This window comes from Lithobates pipiens, unplaced genomic scaffold (assembly GCF_037356315.1).
Source record: "Lithobates pipiens isolate NorthernLeopardFrog02 unplaced genomic scaffold, aLitPip1_a1.2 Scaffold_27, whole genome shotgun sequence".
Classification (NCBI taxonomy): Eukaryota; Metazoa; Chordata; class Amphibia; order Anura; family Ranidae; genus Lithobates; species Lithobates pipiens.
This window is the reverse complement of record NW_027507788.1, coordinates 183,723,325-183,746,964: the sequence shown is the minus strand read 5'-3', so window position 1 is coordinate 183,746,964 and position 23,640 is coordinate 183,723,325. Positions and strand designations below refer to the sequence as shown.

Genomic DNA, 23,640 nt, shown 5'->3' with positions numbered 1-23,640 from the left:
CCATCAGTGCCTATCAATGCTGCACATCAGTGCCTATTAGTGCCTGCTCATCAGTGCCCATCAATGCTACCCATCAGTGCCTGCTCATCTGTGCCCATCAATGCCACCCATCAGTGCCTATCAATGCTGCACATCAGTGCCTATTAGTGCCTGCTCATCAGTGCCCATCAATGCTACCCATCAGTGCCTGCTCATCTGTGCCCATCAATGCCACCCATCAGTGCCTATCAATGCTGCACATCAGTGCCTATTAGTGCCTGCTCATCAGTGCCCATCAATGCTACCCATCAGTGCCTGCTCATCTGTGCCCATCAATGCCACCCATCAGTGCCTATCAATGCTACCCATCAGTGCCTGCACATCAGTGCCCTTCAATGCTACCCATCAGTGCCTGTTCATCAGTGCCCATCAATGCCACCCATCAGTGCCTATCAATGCTACCCATTAGTGCCTGCTTATCAGTGCCCATCAATGCTACCCATCAGTTCCTGCTCATCAGTGCCCATCAATGCCACCCATCAGTGCCTATCAATGCTACCCATCAGTGCCCATCAATGCCACCCATCAGTGCCTATCAATGCCACCCATCAGTGCCTATTAGTGCCTGCTCATCAGTGCCTATCAATGCCACCCATCAGTGTCTGCTCATCAGTGCCCATCAATGAAGGAGAAAAATTACTTAGTTACAAAATGTACTGACAGAAACTAAGAAAACGTTTTTTTTTTTCAAAATCTTTAGGGCCGGTTCACACTGCAGGCGATGCGAGGCGACACCGACTTGCCTCGCCGCGACCTCAGCGGCGATTTGCAAATGACTTCTGTATAGAAGTCAATGCAAGTCGCCCCGAGGTCGCCCAGAAGTAGTACAGGAACCTTTTTTCTGAGTCGGAGCGACTCGAGTCGCTCCTCTCAGAACGGTTCCATTGTACAGAACGGGGGCGACTTGACAGATTGCGGCGAGGCGAGTCGTGTCGCCTCGCATCGCCCGCAGTGTGAACCGGCTCTCAGTCTTTTTTGTTTTTGAAAAAAAAAAAAAACAACGCAGAGGTGATCAAATATCAGCAAAATAAATATTTGTGAGGAAGAAAATGATAAAACTATCATCTGAGTACAGTGTAGCATGACTGCGCAATTGTCATTCAATGTGGGGCCTGGGCGTGAAGGGGGGTAAAAGTGCCCGGTATTGAAGTGGTTACATTATTTTATCGTATATGTTTTATAACAGAAAGCAGAAAATACTGTTTTCTTCGTCAAAATCTTCGGTCTTTTTACTATTATATAATAAAAAAAAACTGTGATTGAATAACACCAAAAGAAAGCTCTATTTGTGTGCAAAAAACATAAAAATAAGGACTGCACGATTACCAGTAAAAGTAGTGCAGTGCGCATAACTACATTGCGCCAATTCTGCGCCCAACTTGCGCCCACTTCTCCATTCTGCGCCAATTCTCCCCCTCCCCCGGAGATCACGTGACGCGCCCGCTGCGCCCTCTGCTGGGCTTTGTCCCTCTCCGCAGCCCGTAGGTGGTTCGTATCTCGGCGGGAAAATTACCCAAGCCCGGTGACAGCTGGGAGCGGAGGCGGCGGTCATGGCGGAAGATGAGGAGCGGAGAGTGCAGCGGATACAGGTACCGGGGGGAGGAGGAGGGGCACCGGGAACCTCCATATACACACCGTATACCGGCTCCGTGTATTGTACGCCTCATCCCATAGATTCGTGTGTACACAGCTCCACCTAGCGCCAGATGTGCTGTAAGTGCACAGGGCACCAAATCGCTGAGTGTTGTGTTTACAGCGCCACCTAGTGGTTCAGTGTGGTCCGTACAGCGCGCCACCAAGCTTGGTTCAGATTGTTTGTATTTGGCGCCCTCTAGTGGTTTTATTGAGTTACTGTGTGCTGTTCTCAGTATAGATCAGTGATTCTCAACCAATTCCTGCCTCTCAGATAAGTTCCCACTGACTCCATTGATCTTTTTAGCTATCTGTAAGGAGATAATTCTTCCCAATAACCACAAGTGTAAGGACCATTCTTCCCACTGACCATCACACTAATGTATCATGAGTTGTAGAGTTCTAATTTTTAGCAGGGGTTCCCCGAGACCAGAGAACTATTTCAAGGGTTCCTCTGTGTTAGGCTGGTATAGATAGTTTCATTCAATTTTTCCTTAACCACTTGCTAACTGGGCACTTAAACCCCCCTCCTGCCCAGACCAATTTTCAGCTTTCAGCGCTGTCGCACTTTGACAATTGCACGGTTATGCAACACTGTACCCAGATGACATTTTTATCGTTTTTTTCCCCACAAATAGAGCTTTCTTTTGGTGGTATTTGATCACCTCTGCAGTTTTTATTTAATTTAAAAAGACAGAATTAAAAAAAAAAAAAATATATATATATATATTTTGCAAACAGGTAATTGTTGTCCTTCATTGATGTATGCTGATAAGGCTGTACTGATGGGCACCGATGAGTAGAGATGAGCTCATCAGTGAGAGCCCGCCAGGAAGTCAGCACTGCGCTAATCACAGGCAGTGAGACATTGCCTGATCTCTGCAGCTGCACATCGGGGCAATGTCTCACTCCCTGTGATTAGCGCAGTGCTGACTTCCTGGTGGGCTCTGCATGTGGAGTATGCGAACACCCCGGCGCTCATCCTTACCAATGGGTGGCACTGGTAGGTGACACTGATAGGCAGCACTGCTAGGTGGCACTGGCAGGGGGTACTAATTGACACAGATCTTTGGATCCTTGCACATAAGCCGGTGATCTGCTTTTTTTTTTTTTTTTTTCTCCTCATGCTGTCATCTGATATTTCTCAACTACAGTTCAGTATCACTTACAGGTCTTGTCCCTCCCCCAGCCTGTGACTGTACAGTGAAAAGAAAAGCAGCTCATCTCTCTGATCTCTTCTCCTATCAGCATGCTCCTTGCACTACAGAACAACTGATTGGCTCCTTCTGGTGCTTCTTCCTCCCTAATCTGTGCACTGCTGTATAGTACAGTCTGATCACTAGGGGAAAGTGAGACTGAGGAAATGCCTGCAGCAGAGTGATGACATCATCTCAGTCTAGGCAAAGTCTCTGATTGGAGCTCAAGGATGGGTTCTTAACCATAAAAGGTGGAACTATTGGGAGGAATCTATTCCTGCAGACTTGTAAAGTTACTGAAAAGTTCACTTTAATTTCTGGAAAAAAAAAAAAAACATTGTCCGTAATGATTATAACTGCAGAAGGTAAAATGTGTTTTTATTTTTCTTCCCCCCCCAGCGTTTGAAGGCGGCTGTTCACTACACAGTGGGGGGTCTGTGCCAGGATGTGGCAGAAGATAAGGAAATTCAGTTCAGCAAACAGGCCATTGCTGCGATTTCAGAAATCACCTTCCGGCAGTGTGGTAAGTGACACCTTCACAGGAGCCTGGGGTCACACTAATGTCGGTGTGGTATAGGCCGGGGTGGGGGTCACACTAATGTCATTGTGGTATAATCTGGGTCTGGGGGTCACACTAATGTCATTGTGGTATAATCTGGGTCTGGGCCTGGAGGGGTTCATACTAATATCACTGTGATATAATCCGGGCCTGGGGGTCACACTAATGTCATTGTTGATATAATACGGGCTTGGGGGGGATATAATACGGGCCTGGGGTCACACTAATATCAGTGTGATATAATCCGGGTCTGGGGGGGTCACACTAATGTCAGTGTGGTATAATCCGGGCCTGGGGGGGGGTCACACTAATATCAGTGTGGATATCAGTGTGGTATAATCCGGGTCTGGGGGGGGGGGGGTCACACTAATGTCAGTGTGGTATAATCTGGGTCTGGGGGGGTCACACTAATATCAGTGTGATATAATCCGGGTCTGGGGGGGGTCACACTAATGTCAGTGTGGTATAATCCGGGCCTGGGGGGGGTCACACTAATATCAGTGTGGTATAATCCGGGTCTGGGGGGGGGGGGTCACACTAATGTCAGTGTGGTATAATCTGGGTCTGGGGGGGTCACACTAATGTCAGTGTGGTATAATCTGGGTCTGGGGGTCACACTAATGTCAGTGTGGTATAATCTGGGTCTGGGGGTCACACTAATGTCAGTGTAGTATAATCTGGGTCTGGGGGTCATACTAATGTCAGTGTGGTATAATCCGGGCCTGGGGGGTCACACTAATGTCAGTGTGGTATAATCCGGGCCTGGGGGGGTCACACTAATGTCAGTGTGGTATAATCCGGGCCTGGGGGGGGGGTCACACTAATGTCAGTGTGGTATAATCCGGGCCTGGGGGGGTCACACTAATGTCAGTGTGGTATAATCTGGGTCTGGGGGTCACACTAATGTCAGTGTGGTATAATCTGGGTCTGGGGGTCACACTAATGTCAGTGTGGTATAATCCGGGTCTGGGGGTCACACTAATGTCAGTGTGGTATAATCCGGGCCTGGGGGGTCACACTAATGTCAGTGTGGTATAATCCGGGCCTGGGGGGGTCACACTAATGTCAGTGTGGTATAATCCGGGCCTGGGGGGGGTCACACTAATGTCAGTGTGGTATAATCTGGGCCTGGGGGGGTCACACTAATGTCAGTGTGGTATAATCTGGGCCTGGGGGGGTCACACTAATGTCAGTGTGGTATAATCTGGGCCTGGGGGGGGGTCACACTAATGTCATTGTGGTATAATCTGGGTCTGGGGGTCACACTAATGTCATTGTGGTATAATCTGGGTCTGGGCCTGGAGGGGTTCATACTAATATCACTGTGATATAATCCGGGTCTGGGGGTCACACTAAGTCAGTGTGGTATAATCCGGGCCTGGGGGGGTCACACTAATGTCAGTGTGGTATAATCCGGGCCTGGGGGGGTCACACTATTGTCAGTGTGGTATAATCTGGGTCTGGGGGTCACACTATTGTCAGTGTGGTATAATCTGGGTCTGGGGGTCACACTAATGTCACTGTGGTATAATCCGGGTCTGGGGGTCACACTAATGTCAGTGTGGTATAATCCGGGCCTGGGGGGGTCACACTAATGTCAGTGTGGTATAATCCGGGCCTGGGGGGGTCACACTAATGTCAGTGTGGTATAATCTGGGTCTGGGGGTCACACTAATGTCATTGTGGTATAATCTGGGTCTGGGCCTGGAGGGGTTCATACTAATATCACTGTGATATAATCCGGGCCTGGGGGTCACACTAATGTCATTGTGATATAATACGGGCTTGGGGGGGATATAATACGGGCCTGGGGTCACACTAATATCAGTGTGATATAATCCGGGTCTGGGGGGGGGGGGTCACACTAATGTCAGTGTAGTATAATCCGGGTCTGGGGGTCACACTAATGTCAGTGTGGTATAATCCGGGTCTGGGGGTCACACTAATGTCAGTGTAGTATAATCCGGGTCTGGGGGTCACACTAATGTCAGTGTGGTATAATCTGGGCCTGGGGGGGTCACACTAATGTCAGTGTGGTATAATCTGGGTCTGGGGGTCTTACTAATGTCAGTGTGGTATAATCCGGGCCTGGGGGGGTCACACTAATGTCAGTGTGGTATAATCTGGGTCTGGGGGTCTTACTAATGTCAGTGTGGTATAATCCGGGCCTGGGGGGTCACACTAATGTCAGTGTGGTATAATCTGGGTCTGGGGGTCTTACTAATGTCAGTGTGGTATAATCCGGGCCTGGGGGGGTCACACTAATGTCAGTGTGGTATAATCCGGGCCTGGGGGGGTCACACTAATGTCAGTGTGGTATAATCCGGGCCTGGGGGGGTAACCATTTCTGGGGGCCTGGGGGGGTCACACTAATGTCAGTGTGGTATAATCCGGGTCTGGGGGTCACACTAATGTCAGTGTGGTATAATCCGGGCCTGGGGGGGTCACACTAATGTCAGTGTGGTATAATCCGGGCCTGGGGGGGGTCACACTAATGTCAGTGTGGTATAATCCGGGCCTGGGGGGGGTCACACTAATGTCAGTGTGGTATAATCTGGGCCTGGGGGGGTCACACTAATGTCAGTGTGGTATAATCTGGGCCTGGGGGGGGTCACACTAATGTCATTGTGGTATAATCTGGGTCTGGGGGTCACACTAATGTCATTGTGGTATAATCTGGGTCTGGGCCTGGAGGGGTTCATACTAATATCACTGTGATATAATCCGGGCCTGGGGGTCACACTAATGTCAGTGTGGTATAATCCGGGTCTGGGGGTCACACTAAGTCAGTGTGGTATAATCCGGGCCTGGGGGGGTCACACTAATGTCAGTGTGGTATAATCCGGGCCTGGGGGGGTCACACTATTGTCAGTGTGGTATAATCTGGGTCTGGGGGTCACACTAATGTCACTGTGGTATAATCCGGGTCTGGGGGTCACACTAATGTCAGTGTGGTATAATCCGGGCCTGGGGGGGTCACACTAATGTCAGTGTGGTATAATCCGGGCCTGGGGGGGTCACACTAATGTCAGTGTGGTATAATCTGGGTCTGGGGGTCACACTAATGTCATTGTGGTATAATCTGGGTCTGGGCCTGGAGGGGTTCATACTAATATCACTGTGATATAATCCGGGCCTGGGGGTCACACTAATGTCATTGTGATATAATACGGGCTTGGGGGGGATATAATACGGGCCTGGGGTCACACTAATATCAGTGTGATATAATCCGGGGTCTGGGGGGGGGGGTCACACTAATGTCAGTGTAGTATAATCCGGGTCTGGGGGTCACACTAATGTCAGTGTGGTATAATCTGGGCCTGGGGGGGTCACACTAATGTCAGTGTGGTATAATCCGGGCCTGGGGGGGTCACACTAATGTCAGTGTGGTATAATCCGGGTCTGGGGGTCACACTAAGTCAGTGTGGTATAATCCGGGCCTGGGGGGGGTCACACTAATATCAGTGTGGTATAATCCGGGTCTGGGGGGGGGGGGGTCACACTAATGTCAGTGTGGTATAATCTGGGTCTGGGGGGGTCACACTAATGTCAGTGTGGTATAATCTGGGTCTGGGGGTCACACTAATGTCAGTGTGGTATAATCTGGGTCTGGGGGTCACACTAATGTCAGTGTAGTATAATCTGGATCTGGGGGTCATACTAATGTCAGTGTGGTATAATCCGGGCCTGGGGGGGTCACACTAATGTCAGTGTGGTATAATCCGGGCCTGGGGGGGGTCACACTAATGTCAGTGTGGTATAATCCGGGCCTGGGGGGGGGGTCACACTAATGTCAGTGTGGTATAATCCGGGCCTGGGGGGGTCACACTAATGTCAGTGTGGTATAATCTGGGTCTGGGGGTCACACTAATGTCAGTGTGGTATAATCTGGGTCTGGGGGTCTTACTAATGTCAGTGTGGTATAATCCGGGTCTGGGGGTCACACTAATGTCAGTGTGGTATAATCCGGGCCTGGGGGGGTCACACTAATGTCAGTGTGGTATAATCCGGGCCTGGGGGGGTCACACTAATGTCAGTGTGGTATAATCCGGGCCTGGGGGGGTCACACTAATGTCAGTGTGGTATAATCTGGGCCTGGGGGGGTCACACTAATGTCAGTGTGGTATAATCTGGGCCTGGGGGGGGTCACACTAATGTCATTGTGGTATAATCTGGGTCTGGGGGTCACACTAATGTCATTGTGGTATAATCTGGGTCTGGGCCTGGAGGGGTTCATACTAATATCACTGTGATATAATCCGGGCCTGGGGGTCACACTAATGTCAGTGTGGTATAATCCGGGTCTGGGGGTCACACTAAGTCAGTGTGGTATAATCCGGGCCTGGGGGGGTCACACTAATGTCAGTGTGGTATAATCCGGGCCTGGGGGGGTCACACTATTGTCAGTGTGGTATAATCTGGGTCTGGGGGTCACACTAATGTCACTGTGGTATAATCCGGGTCTGGGGGTCACACTAATGTCAGTGTGGTATAATCCGGGCCTGGGGGGGTCACACTAATGTCAGTGTGGTATAATCCGGGCCTGGGGGGGTCACACTAATGTCAGTGTGGTATAATCTGGGTCTGGGGGTCACACTAATGTCATTGTGGTATAATCTGGGTCTGGGCCTGGAGGGGTTCATACTAATATCACTGTGATATAATCCGGGCCTGGGGGTCACACTAATGTCATTGTGATATAATACGGGCTTGGGGGGGATATAATACGGGGCCTGGGGTCACACTAATATCAGTGTGATATAATCCGGGTCTGGGGGGGGGGGTCACACTAATGTCAGTGTAGTATAATCCGGGTCTGGGGGTCACACTAATGTCAGTGTGGTATAATCCGGGTCTGGGGGTCACACTAATGTCAGTGTAGTATAATCCGGGTCTTCACACTAATGTCAGTGTGGTATAAATCTGGGCCTGGGGGGGTCACACTAATGTCAGTGTGGTATAATCCGGGCCTGGGGGGGGTCACACTAATGTCAGTGTGGTATAATCCGGGCCTGGGGGGGTCACACTAATGTCAGTGTAGTATAATCCGGGTCTGGGGGTCACACTAATGTCAGTGTAGTATAATCCGGGTCTGGGGGTCACACTAATGTCAGTGTAGAATAATACGGGTCTGGGGGTCACACTAATGTCAGTGTGGTATAATCTGGGCCTGGGGGGGTCACACTAATGTCAGTGTGGTATAATCCGGGCCTGGGGGGGTCACACTAATGTCAGTGTGGTATAATCCGGGTCTGGGGGTCACACTAAGTCAGTGTGGTATAATCCGGGCCTGGGGGGGGGTCACACTAATGTCAGTGTGGTATAATCCGGGCCTGGGGGGGTCACACTAATGTCAGTGTGGTATAATCCGGGCCTGGGGGGGTCACACTAATGTCAGTGTGGTATAATCTGGGTCTGGGGGGGTCACATTAATGTAAGCATGGTATAATCCGGGCCGGGGGGGGGGGGGGGGGGTCACGCTAATATCATTGTGGTATAATCTGGATCTGAATGAATCTATTTTATTCAGTAAAAATGGTTGCTTGTAACAGTGAAATTCATTGGTATAAATAATCATAAATTTGTAATAAAAAAAAAAATCCTGATTACTTCCCAGAGTAGTACAATGTCACTATGATAACACTGTATTGTTCTGTCACCATGTGTTAAAAGAAAATAAAAAAATGTAATGTAAACAAGATAGTTTTATGAAAGTTTCCAGCTTTCTATTGGGTGTTGTGTAGTGTGATAGTGTGACAGTTGCTGCTTTCTGTTCTCTGCTTTATTTTATTTGAGATTTTTTTTTTTTTTTCCTTACACATTTATAATTTTTACCTAATAATAATCTGGTTTCTAAAAATGATCATTTATGTTCGTTGCTTCCTTTTTTTCTTTTCTTTTCTTTTTTTTTTTCTTTATCTCACAATGACTTCCCATCACATTGTCCTTTTTAGGCTTCTGAGCGATTCACGTGAAGTGCTTTATCTTGATGTCCTTCCAAGATCTTTAATTATGAGTTACCCCCATCTCTCTAATTAGAAATTCTCATTTCCATTAAACGTTTTGCAAAAGACCTTGAGATGTTTGCACGGGTAAGTGTGAGGAGGAGATGATAACCCGCATTATGCTTCTCTTACTGCTCCTGCCGGCCTACTGTCCCCGATAGTGGCCGCTTCCTATAGACCGTGTATAGTATGCATTTTCAACATCTTGCATACTAACCCGGATTTAATATTCAAACAGAACACCAAAGACTTCTGATTTTACTAAAAACATTTTCCTGTAATTTTATTTCTATGGCAGAGAAGTTTAACCCCTCGGTGCCGGCAAATATGCGGCCTCTCAGCGGCCAGGCCTTGGCACAGAGCGGCTGAATATTTGGGTGCATTAGTGCGAAATGCCCTGCACTCTCCTGGCGCAGTTGCCGGCGGCTAACGATCGGGAGCTTTCTGATCATGTGACAGCCAATCACAGCGGTCACATGACCTTAAGCCCCACCCTGCCTCTAGGCATGTAAAACCCCTTAAGGGGTCGGGCAGGTGCTGGCTCCAAGGGGGTCAATATTGATCTCTGGGCAGGCAGCTAAATGCAAATATGAAATACACCCGAAAAACTGCCTTATCCTTCAAGGGATTTATATTTCTGTCTATCCAATCAAGCTACACAGCTCTGTCATACAGCACATCCAGCCCAGGGACTTTTTTTTTTATTCCCCCATTGCAGTTAAATAACACAACTAGGTAGGGCTTAAACAACTAATCAATTAATCAACAGCTAATCGATTATGAAATTAATTGATTACTATTTTCATAATCGATTAATCGGCCAGTAACATAATGGGGTTAAAAATAAACTAAAATGTGTCCTTTATATTACAAAAATATAATCACTACTGTAAATATTACTTTCACTGTTCTACAGTAAAGAAATGAACCCCCTTCCAGTAATGATTATCTGCTTTTTTGTACTATACAGGCTAATTTAGTCTTTTTAACCCCATTATGTTACTAAACGTCTTAGGCTGGTTTACATCTATATGTTTATTGGTGCTTTTTGCAGAAACGCACTACAGTTCATTTCCATGGTTTCCTATGGGACACGTTTATATCTGTGCTCTTTTCAGCCGCTGCATATTTGGAAAGGGTCAGGGACTTTAACGCAACCGAACCTTTTTGGTTCAATATACTTCAATGGAGAAGCTGCAGAAAAGAATGTAATGTGTTTTTGCAGCAATTTGTGTTTTTTTTTTTTTTTTGTTTTTTTTTATCTGCCCAAAAAAAATAGAAAATGCAAAAACGCCAATTGCAGTAAAATCACCTGCACAAAAATCAAAACGCATTGCAAAAAGCACAGCAGAAACCGATCAAAAGCAAAAACTGCATAGGTGTGTAGCAAGCCTTATGCTGGCCTCGCGGATCAATTTTCAGGTGAGAATATTCAGATGAAAAATCTTTGTACATTCGCTGAATGAAAGAATGTTGTTTGAAATTTTCTTTTCATTTCTGAAAAAAAAAAAAAATCACATACACTGTCTGAAAATTCCTTTGACCAAGAAGTTTTCTATTTCCAAATTTTCCCGTCACTGTGGTTGAAAGTGAACGTCAATTTGACCCACTTTTTTTTTTTTTTTTTTTTTTTTAAGGTTATTAACCGATTAATCGAAAAAAAAATAATCAGCCAACTAATCGATTATGAAAATAATAATTAGTTGCAGCCCTACAACTAGGTCTTGTCCCACCCCTACACTGTGGCTGGAAGGAGAAGCAGCAGACAGGTGAGCTTATCTCTCTGTCGCTCTGCTCTCTCCACCTATCAGCACGTACCTTGTTAGGATATGAGCACTGCAGCACAACTGATTGGCTTGCTGTGCTGCTGATTTTCCCTTTCACAGTCTGAGCTCTGTTGTACAAGCAGTTGCAGGGGGCTGATACCAAGTCAGATTCAAGTACTTCCAAGAATACATTTATTCATTTTTCTAATGAATACAAACCTTTTGACTCCGTGTGTTTGTTTGTTTTTTGTCTGGAGTTCCAACTTTAAAACTCTAAAAACTTAACCAGTTGCCTTTTATTTGTGATGTTGAAGTTGGTGATCCTGTAAACTAGACCCCAAGATGAGTTATGCATGCTCTTCCTGCTGGGAGTTGTGCTCTGTTTGTTATATCAGCATGACTGATATGTGATTTCAGGAAAGATGTCCCCTGTTGGTTCATAGGAGCAGTTTTTTCTCCATTGCTGATTTAGGCCGGGTTGGAAACAGGTTTCCCCCGCATAAAATTGGCATGACATGCTGACTTACACAGGTCGAAGGGGGGGGGGGGGGGGACAGAGCAGATTGCAAAAGGGTCCTGTGCGTCTTTGGGTCTGGTTCAGTGCGATTTTGGGCAAAAATTTGAATCGCACCTGAACCAGTGAACAGACACGCACCACACCTCAGGCACGAATCCACGGCCGCACATATGTGAACCCGACCTTGGACTAAAAGAGCTACTCCAAGCACTGATTGCATCCACCTGACCTTAACCCAATGTCATTTTTGAAATGCAACAATCCTTTCCATGAAAAAAGTGCTTTTTCTTGTGTCCTCACACATTTAACGGTCATGAACATGGGGAAGAATTCATAAGAGTTCAACCTGAGAGTGGCTACTCCTCCTAAACAAGTCATAGCTTCTAATGCCGTGTACACACAAGTGGACTTTTCGACAGCAAAGGTCCGACGGAACTAATCCGCCGGACAATTCGATCGTGTGTGGGCTTCATCGGACCTCAGACGGACTTTAGAAATAGAACATGTTTCAAATCTTTCCGCTGGACCCAGTTCCTATGGAGAAATCCGCTCGTCTGTATACTAGTCTGACTGACATAAACCGATGCTAGGGCAGCTATTGGCTACTGGTTATGAACTTCCTTATTCTAGTCCGGTCGTGCGTCATCACATTCGAATCCTTTATCCTTTTACCTTTCACTTTTTCCTTTTGCCTTTTCCTTCTTTTCACCTTTCCTTTTACCCTTCTTTTCCCTTTCTTTTTACTCTTTTCCTGTTCTTTTTTTCCTTTTACCTTTTACTTTTTCTTTCCTTTTTTTCTTTTTCACTTCCTTTTTACCCTTTGCTGTTCTTTTCCTTTCCTTTTTTTTTTACCTTTTTTTTTTTTTTTTATCCCTTTCCTTTTCACTTTTTATTTTATTTATTTATTAACTTTTTTTCTCTTCATTTCACCTTTCCTTTTTACCTTCCCTTTTCCTTTTTACCTTCCCTTTTTTCCTTTTTACCTTCCCTTTTTTCCTTTTTACCTCTTCCTTTCCTTATCCTTTTCCTTTTTTTTTTTTTTCTGTCTGTCTCTCTGTCTGTCTCTCTGTCTGTCTCTCTGTCTGTCTCTCTGTCTGTCTCTCTGTCTGTCTCTCTCTCTGTCTCTCTCTCTGTCTCTCTCTCTGTCTCTCTCTCTGTCTCTCTCTCTGTCTCTCTCTCTGTCTCTCTCTCTGTCTCTCTCTCTGTCTCTCTCTCTGTCTCTCTCTCCGTCTCTCTTTATCCGTCTCTCTTTATCCGTCTCTCTTTATCCGTCTCTCTTTATCCGTCTCTCCGTCTCTCTTTATCCGTCTCTCCGTCTCTCTTTATCCGTCTCTCTGTCTCTCTTTATCCGTCTCTCTGTCTCTCTTTATCCGTCTCTCTGTCTCTCTTTATCCGTCTCTCTGTCTCTCTTTATCCGTCTCTCTGTCTCTCTTTATCCGTCTCTCTGTCTCTCTTTATCCGTCTCTCTGTCTCTCTTTATCCGTCTCTCTGTCTCTATCCGTCTCTCTGTCTCTATCCGTCTCTCTGTCTCTCTTTATCCGTCTCTCTTTATCTGTCTCTCTTTATCTGTCTCTCTTTATCCGTCTCTCTTTATCCGTCTCTCTGTCTCTCTTTATCCGTCTCTCTGTCTCTCTTTATCCGTCTCTCTGTCTCTCTTTATCCGTCTCTCTGTCTCTCTTTATCCGTCTCTCTGTCTCTCTCTTTCCGTCTCTCTGTCTCTCTCTTTTCGTCTCTCTGTCTCTCTTTATCCGTCTCTCTGTCTCTCTTTATCCGTCTCTCTGTCTCTCTTTATCCGTCTCTCTGTCTCTCTTTATCCGTCTCTCTGTCTCTCTTTATCCGTCTCTCTGTCTCTCTTTATCCGTCTCTCTTTCTCCGTCTCTCTTTCTCCGTCTCTCTTTCTCCGTCTCTCTTTCTCCGTCTCTCTGTCTCCGTCTCTCTGTCTCCGTCTCTCTGTCTCCGTCTCTCTGTCTCCGTCTCTCTGTCTCCGTCTCTCTGTCTCCGTCTCTCTGTCTCCGTCTCTCTGTCTCCGTCTCTCTGTCTCCGTCTCTCTGTCTCCGTCTCTCTGTCTCCGTCTCTCTGTCTCCGTCTCTCTGTCTCCGTCTCTCTGTCTCCGTCTCTCTGTCTCCGTCTCTCCTCTCCTCTCCTCTCCTCTCCTGTGTGTGTGTGTGTGTGTGTGTGTGTCTCTCTCTCCTCTCCTCTCCTCTCTCTCTCTCTCTCTCTCTCCATCCTCTTACCCAGGACAGTATATCTCACGGTTGGGATTCCAGGCTGCCTCCTCTTTTGCAGTAAGCTCGTCCTGAAGCTCAGGATCCACTTTTCTTTGTGGAGTGAATTGAGGACCCTGACGTTGGTTTTAAAGCCATTCTGACTGACATGAAAAGATCGGCGTTTACCAGGAGCCGGGTATGAATTGCTTGATTTAAATTACAAACAGGTGTAAGCACAAGGTTTGCTTTAATTACGGCTCTGAATTGTTCGGAATGAATTCCTCTCCTAGACGCAGATAAACACATTTTTTAGGGTCCTGTGATCTGGCAGGTGTCACACTTGTGCCTACAAGGAAAGCGTTCGGTAATAGAATGTGGATGCTTTGTGTCTGCAAATTGCCTTCAACGTAACAAATCTTTTCTGCTTCTTTGCATCTGTGTGGCTGACGCGCTTCGCCTTCTTCAAGGATTACTCCGCATTTTCAATGCTCTTTTGTGCAGTACATTAGTGGATGAAACTTACATGTCTTGTCGTGAAGTTTCCCTTTTTATCCCAGAAACTTAAAGAGGAATTATGGAAGATGTGCCAAAAATCAGTCAGGCGGAGGGTAAAGGAGTAGTCACCAGTTGTGTGTGTTCAGATGTACTTTCAAACCCACGTGGCTGAGCCTGCTGGGAATCGGCCCCTGTTGGGGCCAATCATTTCCAGCCAAGGCAGTCCCCACACGCAGTCACACACATATACAAGGGACATGTATACATGTGACGAAAAAGGACAAAAACTGCGCTAATAAGCTAAAATCATATATAGGACATTAGAGCACCAACTCTCCTGTGAGATATAAACACAGTGCTATACAATATAATCCTATACATGTGGCTGCAGAGCGGGGGTGCCTCGGCCACAAATGATTGAGCTGTCAGAAACAAGGGGGTGGAGAGTTGTTGTTACACTCTGCAGAGCTCAGTAAGGAGAGCTCTGAGAGCTAGAGGAGAGGGACACCCCCCCCCCCCCACAGAGCTGGGGCTGTCAATCAGCTGGAGATCCCTCCCCCATTACCATTTTTCTCTTGGTGTCAGGAAAACTTGTCAGAAGTTCTCATGTTGATTGCAGAGGAACAAAGCAGCAGACACAAATGACACTTAGTGCTCTGGACTGAGACAAGCTCACACTATAGAGGTATATGCTTTGTTCATATTTAATAACAACCAATTTTAAGAAAATGTATAATTGCTTCTACAGCGTTGAAACCTTTTGCTCCCAGATCTAAACGCATCTGATGTAGTCATGGCTAGAGGTCGACCGATATGGATTTTTCTCTGGCCGATGCCGATGCCGATATTTAGAAATCATGGCGGCCGATAGCCGATATATGATGCCGATTTTTTTGGGCCGATATGTTAGGCCGATTTTATTTTATTTATTTATTTTTAATCCCCCTTGATCTAACACACCTTTCCCACTGGGGCGTTTTTTAAGGCGCTTTTGGGCTAAAAATAGCGCCTGTAAAGTGCCTGCAAAATGGCTCCCCTGCAGTCTGTGTGAAAGACAGAGTGCTTTCACACTGAGGCGATGCGCTGGCAGGATCTTAAAAAAAAAAGTCCTGCAAGCAGCACGTTTGGAGTGGTGTATACCGCTCCTCCACCACTCCTGCCCATTGATATGAATGGGCACCACTGCCAAAGCACATGCAATGCGATTTGGCAGCGGTGCTTCACGGGCGCATTTAACCTCTTCCTTGGCCGCTAGCTGGGTTATATGTGCCCCACTAGCAGCCAAATAGCACCGCTAAAATGATGGTAAAGAGCCGCTAAAACTTGCGTTTTACCATCAACGTCTGCCCGCTCCAGTGTGAAAGCAGCCTTCATAAGTGATACAGAAAATTTCTTACACTTAAAGCGGAGGTCCACCCTAAAATGGACCTTCCGCTCATCGGATTCCTCCCCCCCTCCGGAGCCACAATTGGCACCTTCCAGGGGGGAGGGGGGTGCAGTTACCTGGATAATCCAGGTAACTGCACCCACTTCCGGGCTAGCTCTCTGCGGAAAGGGGCGTACATTACGCCCCTTTCCGCAAGTGCCCCGCTGCCTGCTGGGAAACACACAGATCCCAGAGGCAGCGGGGACCGTCCTCATTGCGCAGCGCGGCTCGCGCATGCGCAGTAGGTAACCGGGAAATTAAGCCGAAAGGCTCCATTTCCTGATTCCCATACCCAAGATGGCGGCGGCGGCAGCACTCGAGTGTCGATCTAGAGATCGGCTTCGGGTGCCGACATCGCGGGCGTGCTGGACAGGTAAGTGTCACTATTTTAAAAGTCAGCAGCTGCAGTATTTGTAGCTGCTGGCTTTTAAAAAAAAAAAAAAAAAACGCGGAGTCCCGGCGGACTCCCGCTTTAAACATTTATTAAACAAAACAAACCTCCAATCAGTTTACTTGTATGTATGATCTAGATTAAAAAAAAACAAAAAAAAACCTATATATTAAATAAAAACGGGTAGTCAAAACTTTTGGACAAAAAAAAAAAAAAAATGGGCTAACTTTACTGTTTTTTTATTTTATTTTTATTTTTTAAATGGTGTATTTTTTTCCCCAAAAAATGCATTTGAAAGACCTCTGTGCAAATGCTGTGTGACATAAAATATTGCAACAACCGCTATTTTATTCCCTAGGATCTCTGCTAAAAATATATATATAATTTTTGGGGGGTCTAAGTGATTTTCTGGCAGAAAATACAGGATTTTTACTTGTAAGCAACAAGTGTCAGAAAAGATTTAGGCCCCTTTCACACTAACGTCCCGTTCAGGCCCGCCTGTCAGTTTTTCAGGCGGACCTGAACGGGTGCTCCATAGAGCTCTATGGAGCGTCGGATGTCAGCGGTGACATGTCCGCTGACATCCGACCCGCTCCGATCCGAAAAAGTGTGACGGAGGAAAAAGCTATTTTTCCATCCGTCTGCGGATCGGATCGGATGACGACGGGCACTGCGGTCCGTCGTCATCCGATCTCCCATAGGGGAGAGCGGCGCTGTGACAGGTCCGTCCCTGCACAGTGTGCGGAGACAGACCTGTCATCTCCCTGCTCAGCGGGGATCGGCGGAGTGATCCCCGCTGAGCAAACGGACATCCACGGGGCGGATCAGAACTGATCCGCCCCGTGTGAAAGGACCCTTAGTCTTTAAATGGTTAAACTGAGAACTTCTACACAGAGATGACTTCATTCATTCAGAAGTGTAAACATTGTATCATTTAGTTCTTTTCTTGGCAGTCTGCCCAGAGAGGAGGAAAGATGTTTCTATGACGACTCAGGCAACTCACACTGACTTCTATACAGAAGTCATTTCAAAGTCCCGCTGTAGAATCGGCTTTTTATCAACACAATCGGCCGATGCCGATTATTTAAAAAACTGCAAATATCGGCCGATATATCGGTCGACCTCTAGTCATGGCAGTCTCCCACAAGTTTTATTTTATATTATTTATACAGAAAAAGTGGGAACACCAGGAACAGCCTTGATGTTTGTGTGTTCCTCATTTCCATGCAGATGAACCCTGATTTCCCTTCTTGCAACCACTCTCAAAAGGTCTCTTCTTTCTTTGTGTAGGCACGGGAAAAGATCCACTATTAACGTGGACGACGTGAAACTCATTTCCCGACGGAGTCGATCGCTGGTAATGCCTATTTAATATTGTGTGTGTATGCAGGGAAGGTGGGGTGGGGGGGTATGTCGCCTTGTGTCTTCTAAACCTGGCCATACGCAAGTAGAACTTTGTTTGGAAATTAAAATTTTCTGAATATTCGTTTTATCTTTCTTGTGGTTAGTTGGGTGACATCAACAATCATTTTCGACCGTAGTGATGGGAAAATGCGAAGGAGCAGGATGGAAAACTTCTTTTTTTTTTTTTTTTTTTTCTAGAGGTGAAATTTTGGCGGCCAAAACATATCGCCCGAAAATGGTGTTTTAAGCATTCGGGCAAAAGGAAAAAAAGGGTCCTGATAATGGCACCGAAAAGGGGGCGGTCCGCCTCAGATGCCACACATTACAGGGTAGCTTCCTGGTGCGCCCCCGTCCTCCCCTCCCTCCTTTTCTCCTTGTGTGTGTCACGCAGAGCGTCGCTCTCCCGCTGTGTTATGGAGCTTTAATCTGAAATGTCCAGCAGCCCCTGTAACAAAGTCCTGCCTCCTAGATCAGGCTCCTGCTATAGACGGCACACTGATCCAATGCCAGGAAATTAAATCAGTGTGATATCATATCATAAGAGCCAGTCTAAGAGACACTGGTGAGGCTGCATCTGATGGGTACTGGTAAAGCAGGATTGATCTCTTGTATCTCTTGTATCGTGTCTGCGGTCTGTGACCATCCCCTGTATCGTGTCTGCGGTCTGTGACCATCCCCTGTATCGTGTCTGCGGTCTGTGACCATCCCCTGTATCGTGTCTGCGGTCTGTGACCATCCCCTGTATCGTGTCTGCGGTCTGTGACCATCCCCTGTATCGTGTCTGCGGTCTGTGACCATCCCCTGTATCGTGTCTGCGGTCTGTGACCATCCCCTGTATCGTGTCTGCGGTCTGTGACCATCCCCTGTACCGTGTCTGCGGTCTGTGACCATCCCCTGTACCGTGTCTGCGGTCTGTGACCATCCCCTGTACCGTGTCTGCGGTCTGTGACCATCCCCTGTACCGTGTCTGCGGTCTGTGACCATCCCCTGTACCGTGTCTGCGGTCTGTGACCATCCCCTGTACCGTGTCTGCGGTCTGTGACCATCCCCTGTACCGTGTCTGCGGTCTGTGACCATCCCCTGTACCGTGTCTGCGGTCTGTGACCATCCCCTGTACCGTGTCTGCGGTCTGTGACCATCCCCTGTACCGTGTCTGCGGTCTGTGACCATCCCCTGTACCGTGTCTGCGGTCTGTGACCATCCCCTGTACCGTGTCTGCGGTCTGTGACCATCCCCTGTACCGTGTCTGCGGTCTGTGACCATCCCCTGTATCATGTTTTCAAACAAACAAAATTCTAATTGTGAATGCAGCTTTCACCCAGAAAAAAATGCATATTTTAACCACTAGGGATCCGCGCTATAGCCAAATGACGGCTACATCGCGGACCTCCTTTGCCGGGACGACGTCTATTGACGTCTTCCCGTGCACGAGCGCGGCGCGCTCTGTGATCAGCGAATCTATGAGACTCGCCTGATCACGGATCGAAGCAAGGGGTCGATCCCGACCCCTTACCACGTGATCAGCTGTCAGCCAATGACAGCTGATCATGTGATACAACGAAGCCGGTAATCGGCTATTTTTCCTCCTCGCGCTGACAGCGCGAGGAGAAAAAAAAAAGAGCCGATCACCGGCGGCCGTGATCAGGACATTAGTCCTGATCACGGCCAGCTTACCAGTGCCCACCTGCCCCCTGCCAGTGCCACTTCAGTAATAAAAAACTGCCCCCCATCAGTGCCACACATCAGTGCCCACAATCTGCCTCAACAACGGTGCTGCACCCCAGTGCCACATATCAGTGCCCATCAGTCCCATCTATCAGTGGTACCTTTTAGTGCCACCCATCTGTGCCATCTTATCTTTGCCCATCAGTACTGCCTTATCTGTGCCTATCGGTGCCACCTTATCTGTGCCTATTAGTGCCGCCTTAACTATGCCTATCAGTGCCCACCAGTGCAGCCTATCAGTGCCCACCAGTGCCGCCTCATCAGCGCACTTCAATGAAGGAGGAAAATGACCTGTTTGCAAAATTTTATAACAAACTATTAAACATGATTTTTTTTTTTTTTTTTTTGTTTGTTTAGCAAAAAATAAAACTCTCAGCTGTAATTAAATACCACCAAAAGAAAGCTCTATTTGTGGGAAAAAAATGATAAAAATTTCATTTGGGTACAGTGTTGTATGACCGCGCAATTGTCATTCAAAGTGCATCAGCGCTGAAAGCTGAAAATTGGTCTGGGCAGGAGGGGGGTTTAAGTGCCCAGTAAGCAAGTGGTTAATTTAAACTGTTTATAGAGGAGCTCCAGCCCCCGCCCCCCCCCCCCCCCCAAAAAAAAAAACACTGTAGCTGCTGACTTTTAATATAAGGACAATTACCTGTCCAGGGGTCCAGCAATGTCCTCACCCAAACTGATTCTTCTTCTCGGCTTCGGGAAGTGCCGGCATCTCTAGTAAGAGAAACAGGAACTGAATAACTGCAGCTTCACAGCCTGCTTCCTACTGTGCATGTTTGAGTCACGCAGCGCCTTGTGAATGGACCTGTGATGTGAGGGGGAAGGAGGGGAGGCTGAACTCCCAACTCAGATCGTCGCGGTGATCTGAGCCGGAAGTGGGAGCGTTTATCTGTCAAAACCAGATACCCACTCCCCACCCCCCACAAAAAGTGGCAAAACGCAACTTCCCCCTTTGGGTGGAGCTCAGCGGGCATCTTCTCCGGGCGCTACCTATCACTGTTTGAAATTAACTCCGCCCACCCGGCCACATGATTCATTCACAGTCCACTGTGAATGGGGAAACTACAAGTACCAACAGCCTTTGCGGCTGTCTGCTTGTAGTTTCAATGAACTACAACAGTACTGTTGATCACTCTGATAGTTCATTCAAGCGGAAGTAAACCCTGATGAGTTTACTTCCTCTTTCATTCCCTGCAAAGGCAAAGCATAATGGGCTACTATGCATCGCATAGTAGTCCATTATGTGTCACTTACCTGACACAGGAGCCAGCGAAGTCACCGCTGTCCCCTGTAGTCTGGCGCATCCATCTTCTCGGTGGGTCTCGCAGCTCTGCCGCTGTCATTCGGCGAAGCCGCGACTACGACACGCGCAGCATCTCCGTCGTTGACGGTGCCACGCTCAGTGCGCCTGCGGTGCCTGTCTTCAGGCAAATATCTCCTAAACAGTATAGGTTTAGGAGATATTTCTTGGACCTACAGGTAAGCCTTAATCTAGGCTTACCTGTAGGTCAAAGTGGTTTGTAAGGGTTTACAACCACTTTCATTCTTCCTGTCAGTGTGTATCTGCCTGCCCATATGAGGTACGAGCAGACAGGTATATAGGCAAGTCCACAGGAGTCCTGCATTGCAATGTTTTGCAGGTTTCAAAAAACAAAATTATAAATGCACTCAGGTGAAACACAGAGATTAAACCATACCTCCGCCTTAACTTGTACCTGTTTATCTGCAGTCTTCTCTTGGTTACAGCTGTTAGAATTCCAGAATTTTATATAGCATGCCTGAGCTTTCATAAAGCAGGGGACAGGAAGCTGACGTGAGAAGAACTAATGGGATCAGAACTTAGGGTGTCAATCACAGGCTATGTGCTGGAGATTCCACTCTGTCACTTTTTTACCTCTTGGTGTCAGGGAAACGCATCAGAAATGACTATGCAGATAACAGAGCAACAAGGCAGCAGACAGAAATGAGACTGAGTGCTGTGAGCTGAGACACATACACACTATAAAGGGATATGCTTTGTTCATATTTCATATCTGAGGTTTACAACCACTTTAAGACCAAGAAAGTTGCCATCTTAGCCTTGGTTTTATCTGCAACTGCCATGGTGCTGCACATGTGATCTGTTTTGACACTAGCCATGGCTTGACAGTTTGGTTTAGAGCACAAGCAACAGTGACATGCTTGGTACAAAGTACTATTTTTTTTTTTTTTTTTTTTCGTTCAACCCAGCGGGTCGGAGCTGTTGTTCTAATGATATGACGTTAGTACAGCGATCTCCCCCTGCTGAGCTGTTGTGTTCTCCGATTGGCTGAGAGCGCTGATTGGGAGCTGGTCAGCTGACGGTTTTACAGCATGCTCATCCAACAGGCTTCTGTCAGACAGGGTGCCATACACACGGACCAACGGTTTTTATTGAACCAGCCGGTGTCGCCCGGCATTCTGCTCATGTGCACGGGTCCCCCAGTCCTCTCCAGTGATCAATGTAGAAGCACCTCACCTTACACTCCGGTTTCTGTCCGGTTCCTTTATATTCCGGTGACATCAGTAGGCCTCCTGCCAGGGTTCGGGTGAAGCTGGGATCCCAAAATTTGGTGAGGATGAGTGCACTCATCGTTTGTGTCCTCTCATGAGATTTGGGATCCTCAGCTTTCTCAAGAAGTCTAAGCCTTTGTACACAGGGTCGGACATTCTGACGGAAAATGTCCGATCGGACCGCGTTGTCGGATAATCCGACCGTGTGTGGGCTTCATCTGACTTTTTCTGTCGGAATGTCTGAACAACAAAGTTTGAGAGCTGGAGTTAAAAAGTTTCCGACAACATGATGTTTGTAGAGAATTCCGATTGGACAAAGTGCCACGCATGCTCAGATCAAATTCCTAGACCAAAGCTATTGGCTACTAGCCTGAACGTAGTCCCATTGTAACTAAATAACGTCATCACGTTACGATCCGAACGATCGGATTTTCCGACAACTTTGTCCGACCGTGTGTATGCAACACCAGTTTCGGACAAAATCCGTCTGAAAAAATCTGATGGATTTTGTTGTCAGAATGTCCAACCGTGTGTACAAGGGCTAAGAGATGTCACCTTTTTCTAGGCAACCTGCCACAAGCTGGGGTGTAAGGTGAGTCTTTTTTACCGTTTAAGGGCTCATTTACAGTTGTACTGGCCATCTGAAGAGGATCATGTGCATTGCATTGTGGCCCCATTCACTGGAGCAGGGACAATATTTGCTGCACCACGATGCAAAACATTTTGGACACAACATGTACATCCTCATATGGAGGGGAAACAGTTGGAGGATGATGATCATGCATTTAAACCTGCTTTATCAACACCCCCCCCCCCCCCCCCCAACGTAAGCATACACTAAGCCTTATGGCTGCCAATAAACTGATTTTACATAAACTATAACCTTATTATTTCACATGGGGGGGGGGGGGGGGTCCCACAAGATAAGTGGACCTTGCATTTTGATGTCTTCCTAAACAGTTTCAAAATTAGAACTTTATCATTGAGTTATTAGTATTGTTCCTCTTTTAACTGCGGTGTCTTCTGTATGGTAGCACGCTCACATCAGTGCATACGGTGAAGAAATCGCTTCCAACAACCAGGAGCAGAAAGCGAAGAAGAAACAAAAGAAATCGGTCAGTGCGGGGAAGGGAAAGCGGCCGTCGGATGGCGATTCGGTGGTGCCGGACTCTGAAGACCAGACCATGGAGTGAAGACGTTGCATCATTCAGATATTTTATCTTTGGCTAATACTCAGAACATCCCCAGGGAAAGATCTGAATGGACTTGTTGAACTCTATGTAAATATTAAGACTAGTATTGTATAGTATTAGGTATTTATTACTGGTTATAAAATGTATATGTTCCTATACCGCCGTCGCATTCAGTGATTTATCTCAGATAAAACTATAAAGAATATACGCACCTTTGCAATAATAAATTTAACGTTTTAAACGATATAACGTTTGTGCAAGCCACTCAATAAACACTTATTGTGATATATATATATTTTTTTTTTGTAACAAAAATATGTAGAAGAATACGTATTGACCTAAACTAATGAAGAAATTATTTTTTTTATTTTTTTATCTTTATTTTTATTTTTTTTATTTGGGATATTTATTCTAGCAAAAAGTAAAAAATATTGTGTTTTCTCTTATATTCACCGACCGACACAGCTCCTCTCTGTAACTAAATGGGTTGTATAGCCTGCCATTAGGAGAACTAGGCAAAATTGTTACACAATACACAGAACTTTTA

The 23,640-nt window shown here is 46.8% G+C and overlaps 1 protein-coding gene across 1 annotated transcript; it reads left to right on the top strand.

Moving 5' to 3' along the window:
• The first annotated feature begins 1,471 nt into the window (after nucleotides 1-1,471).
• On the top strand, nucleotides 1,472-23,380 carry CENPS (centromere protein S). Its single transcript, XM_077457993.1, has 5 exons — nucleotides 1,472-1,628; nucleotides 3,267-3,390; nucleotides 9,466-9,514; nucleotides 17,521-17,590; nucleotides 22,935-23,380. The coding sequence occupies exons 1-5, from the start codon at nucleotides 1,590-1,592 to the stop codon at nucleotides 23,091-23,093; spliced, it is 441 nt and encodes a 146-aa protein (XP_077314119.1). The 5' UTR covers nucleotides 1,472-1,589; the 3' UTR covers nucleotides 23,094-23,380.
• Nucleotides 23,381-23,640: the final 260 nt, after the last annotated feature.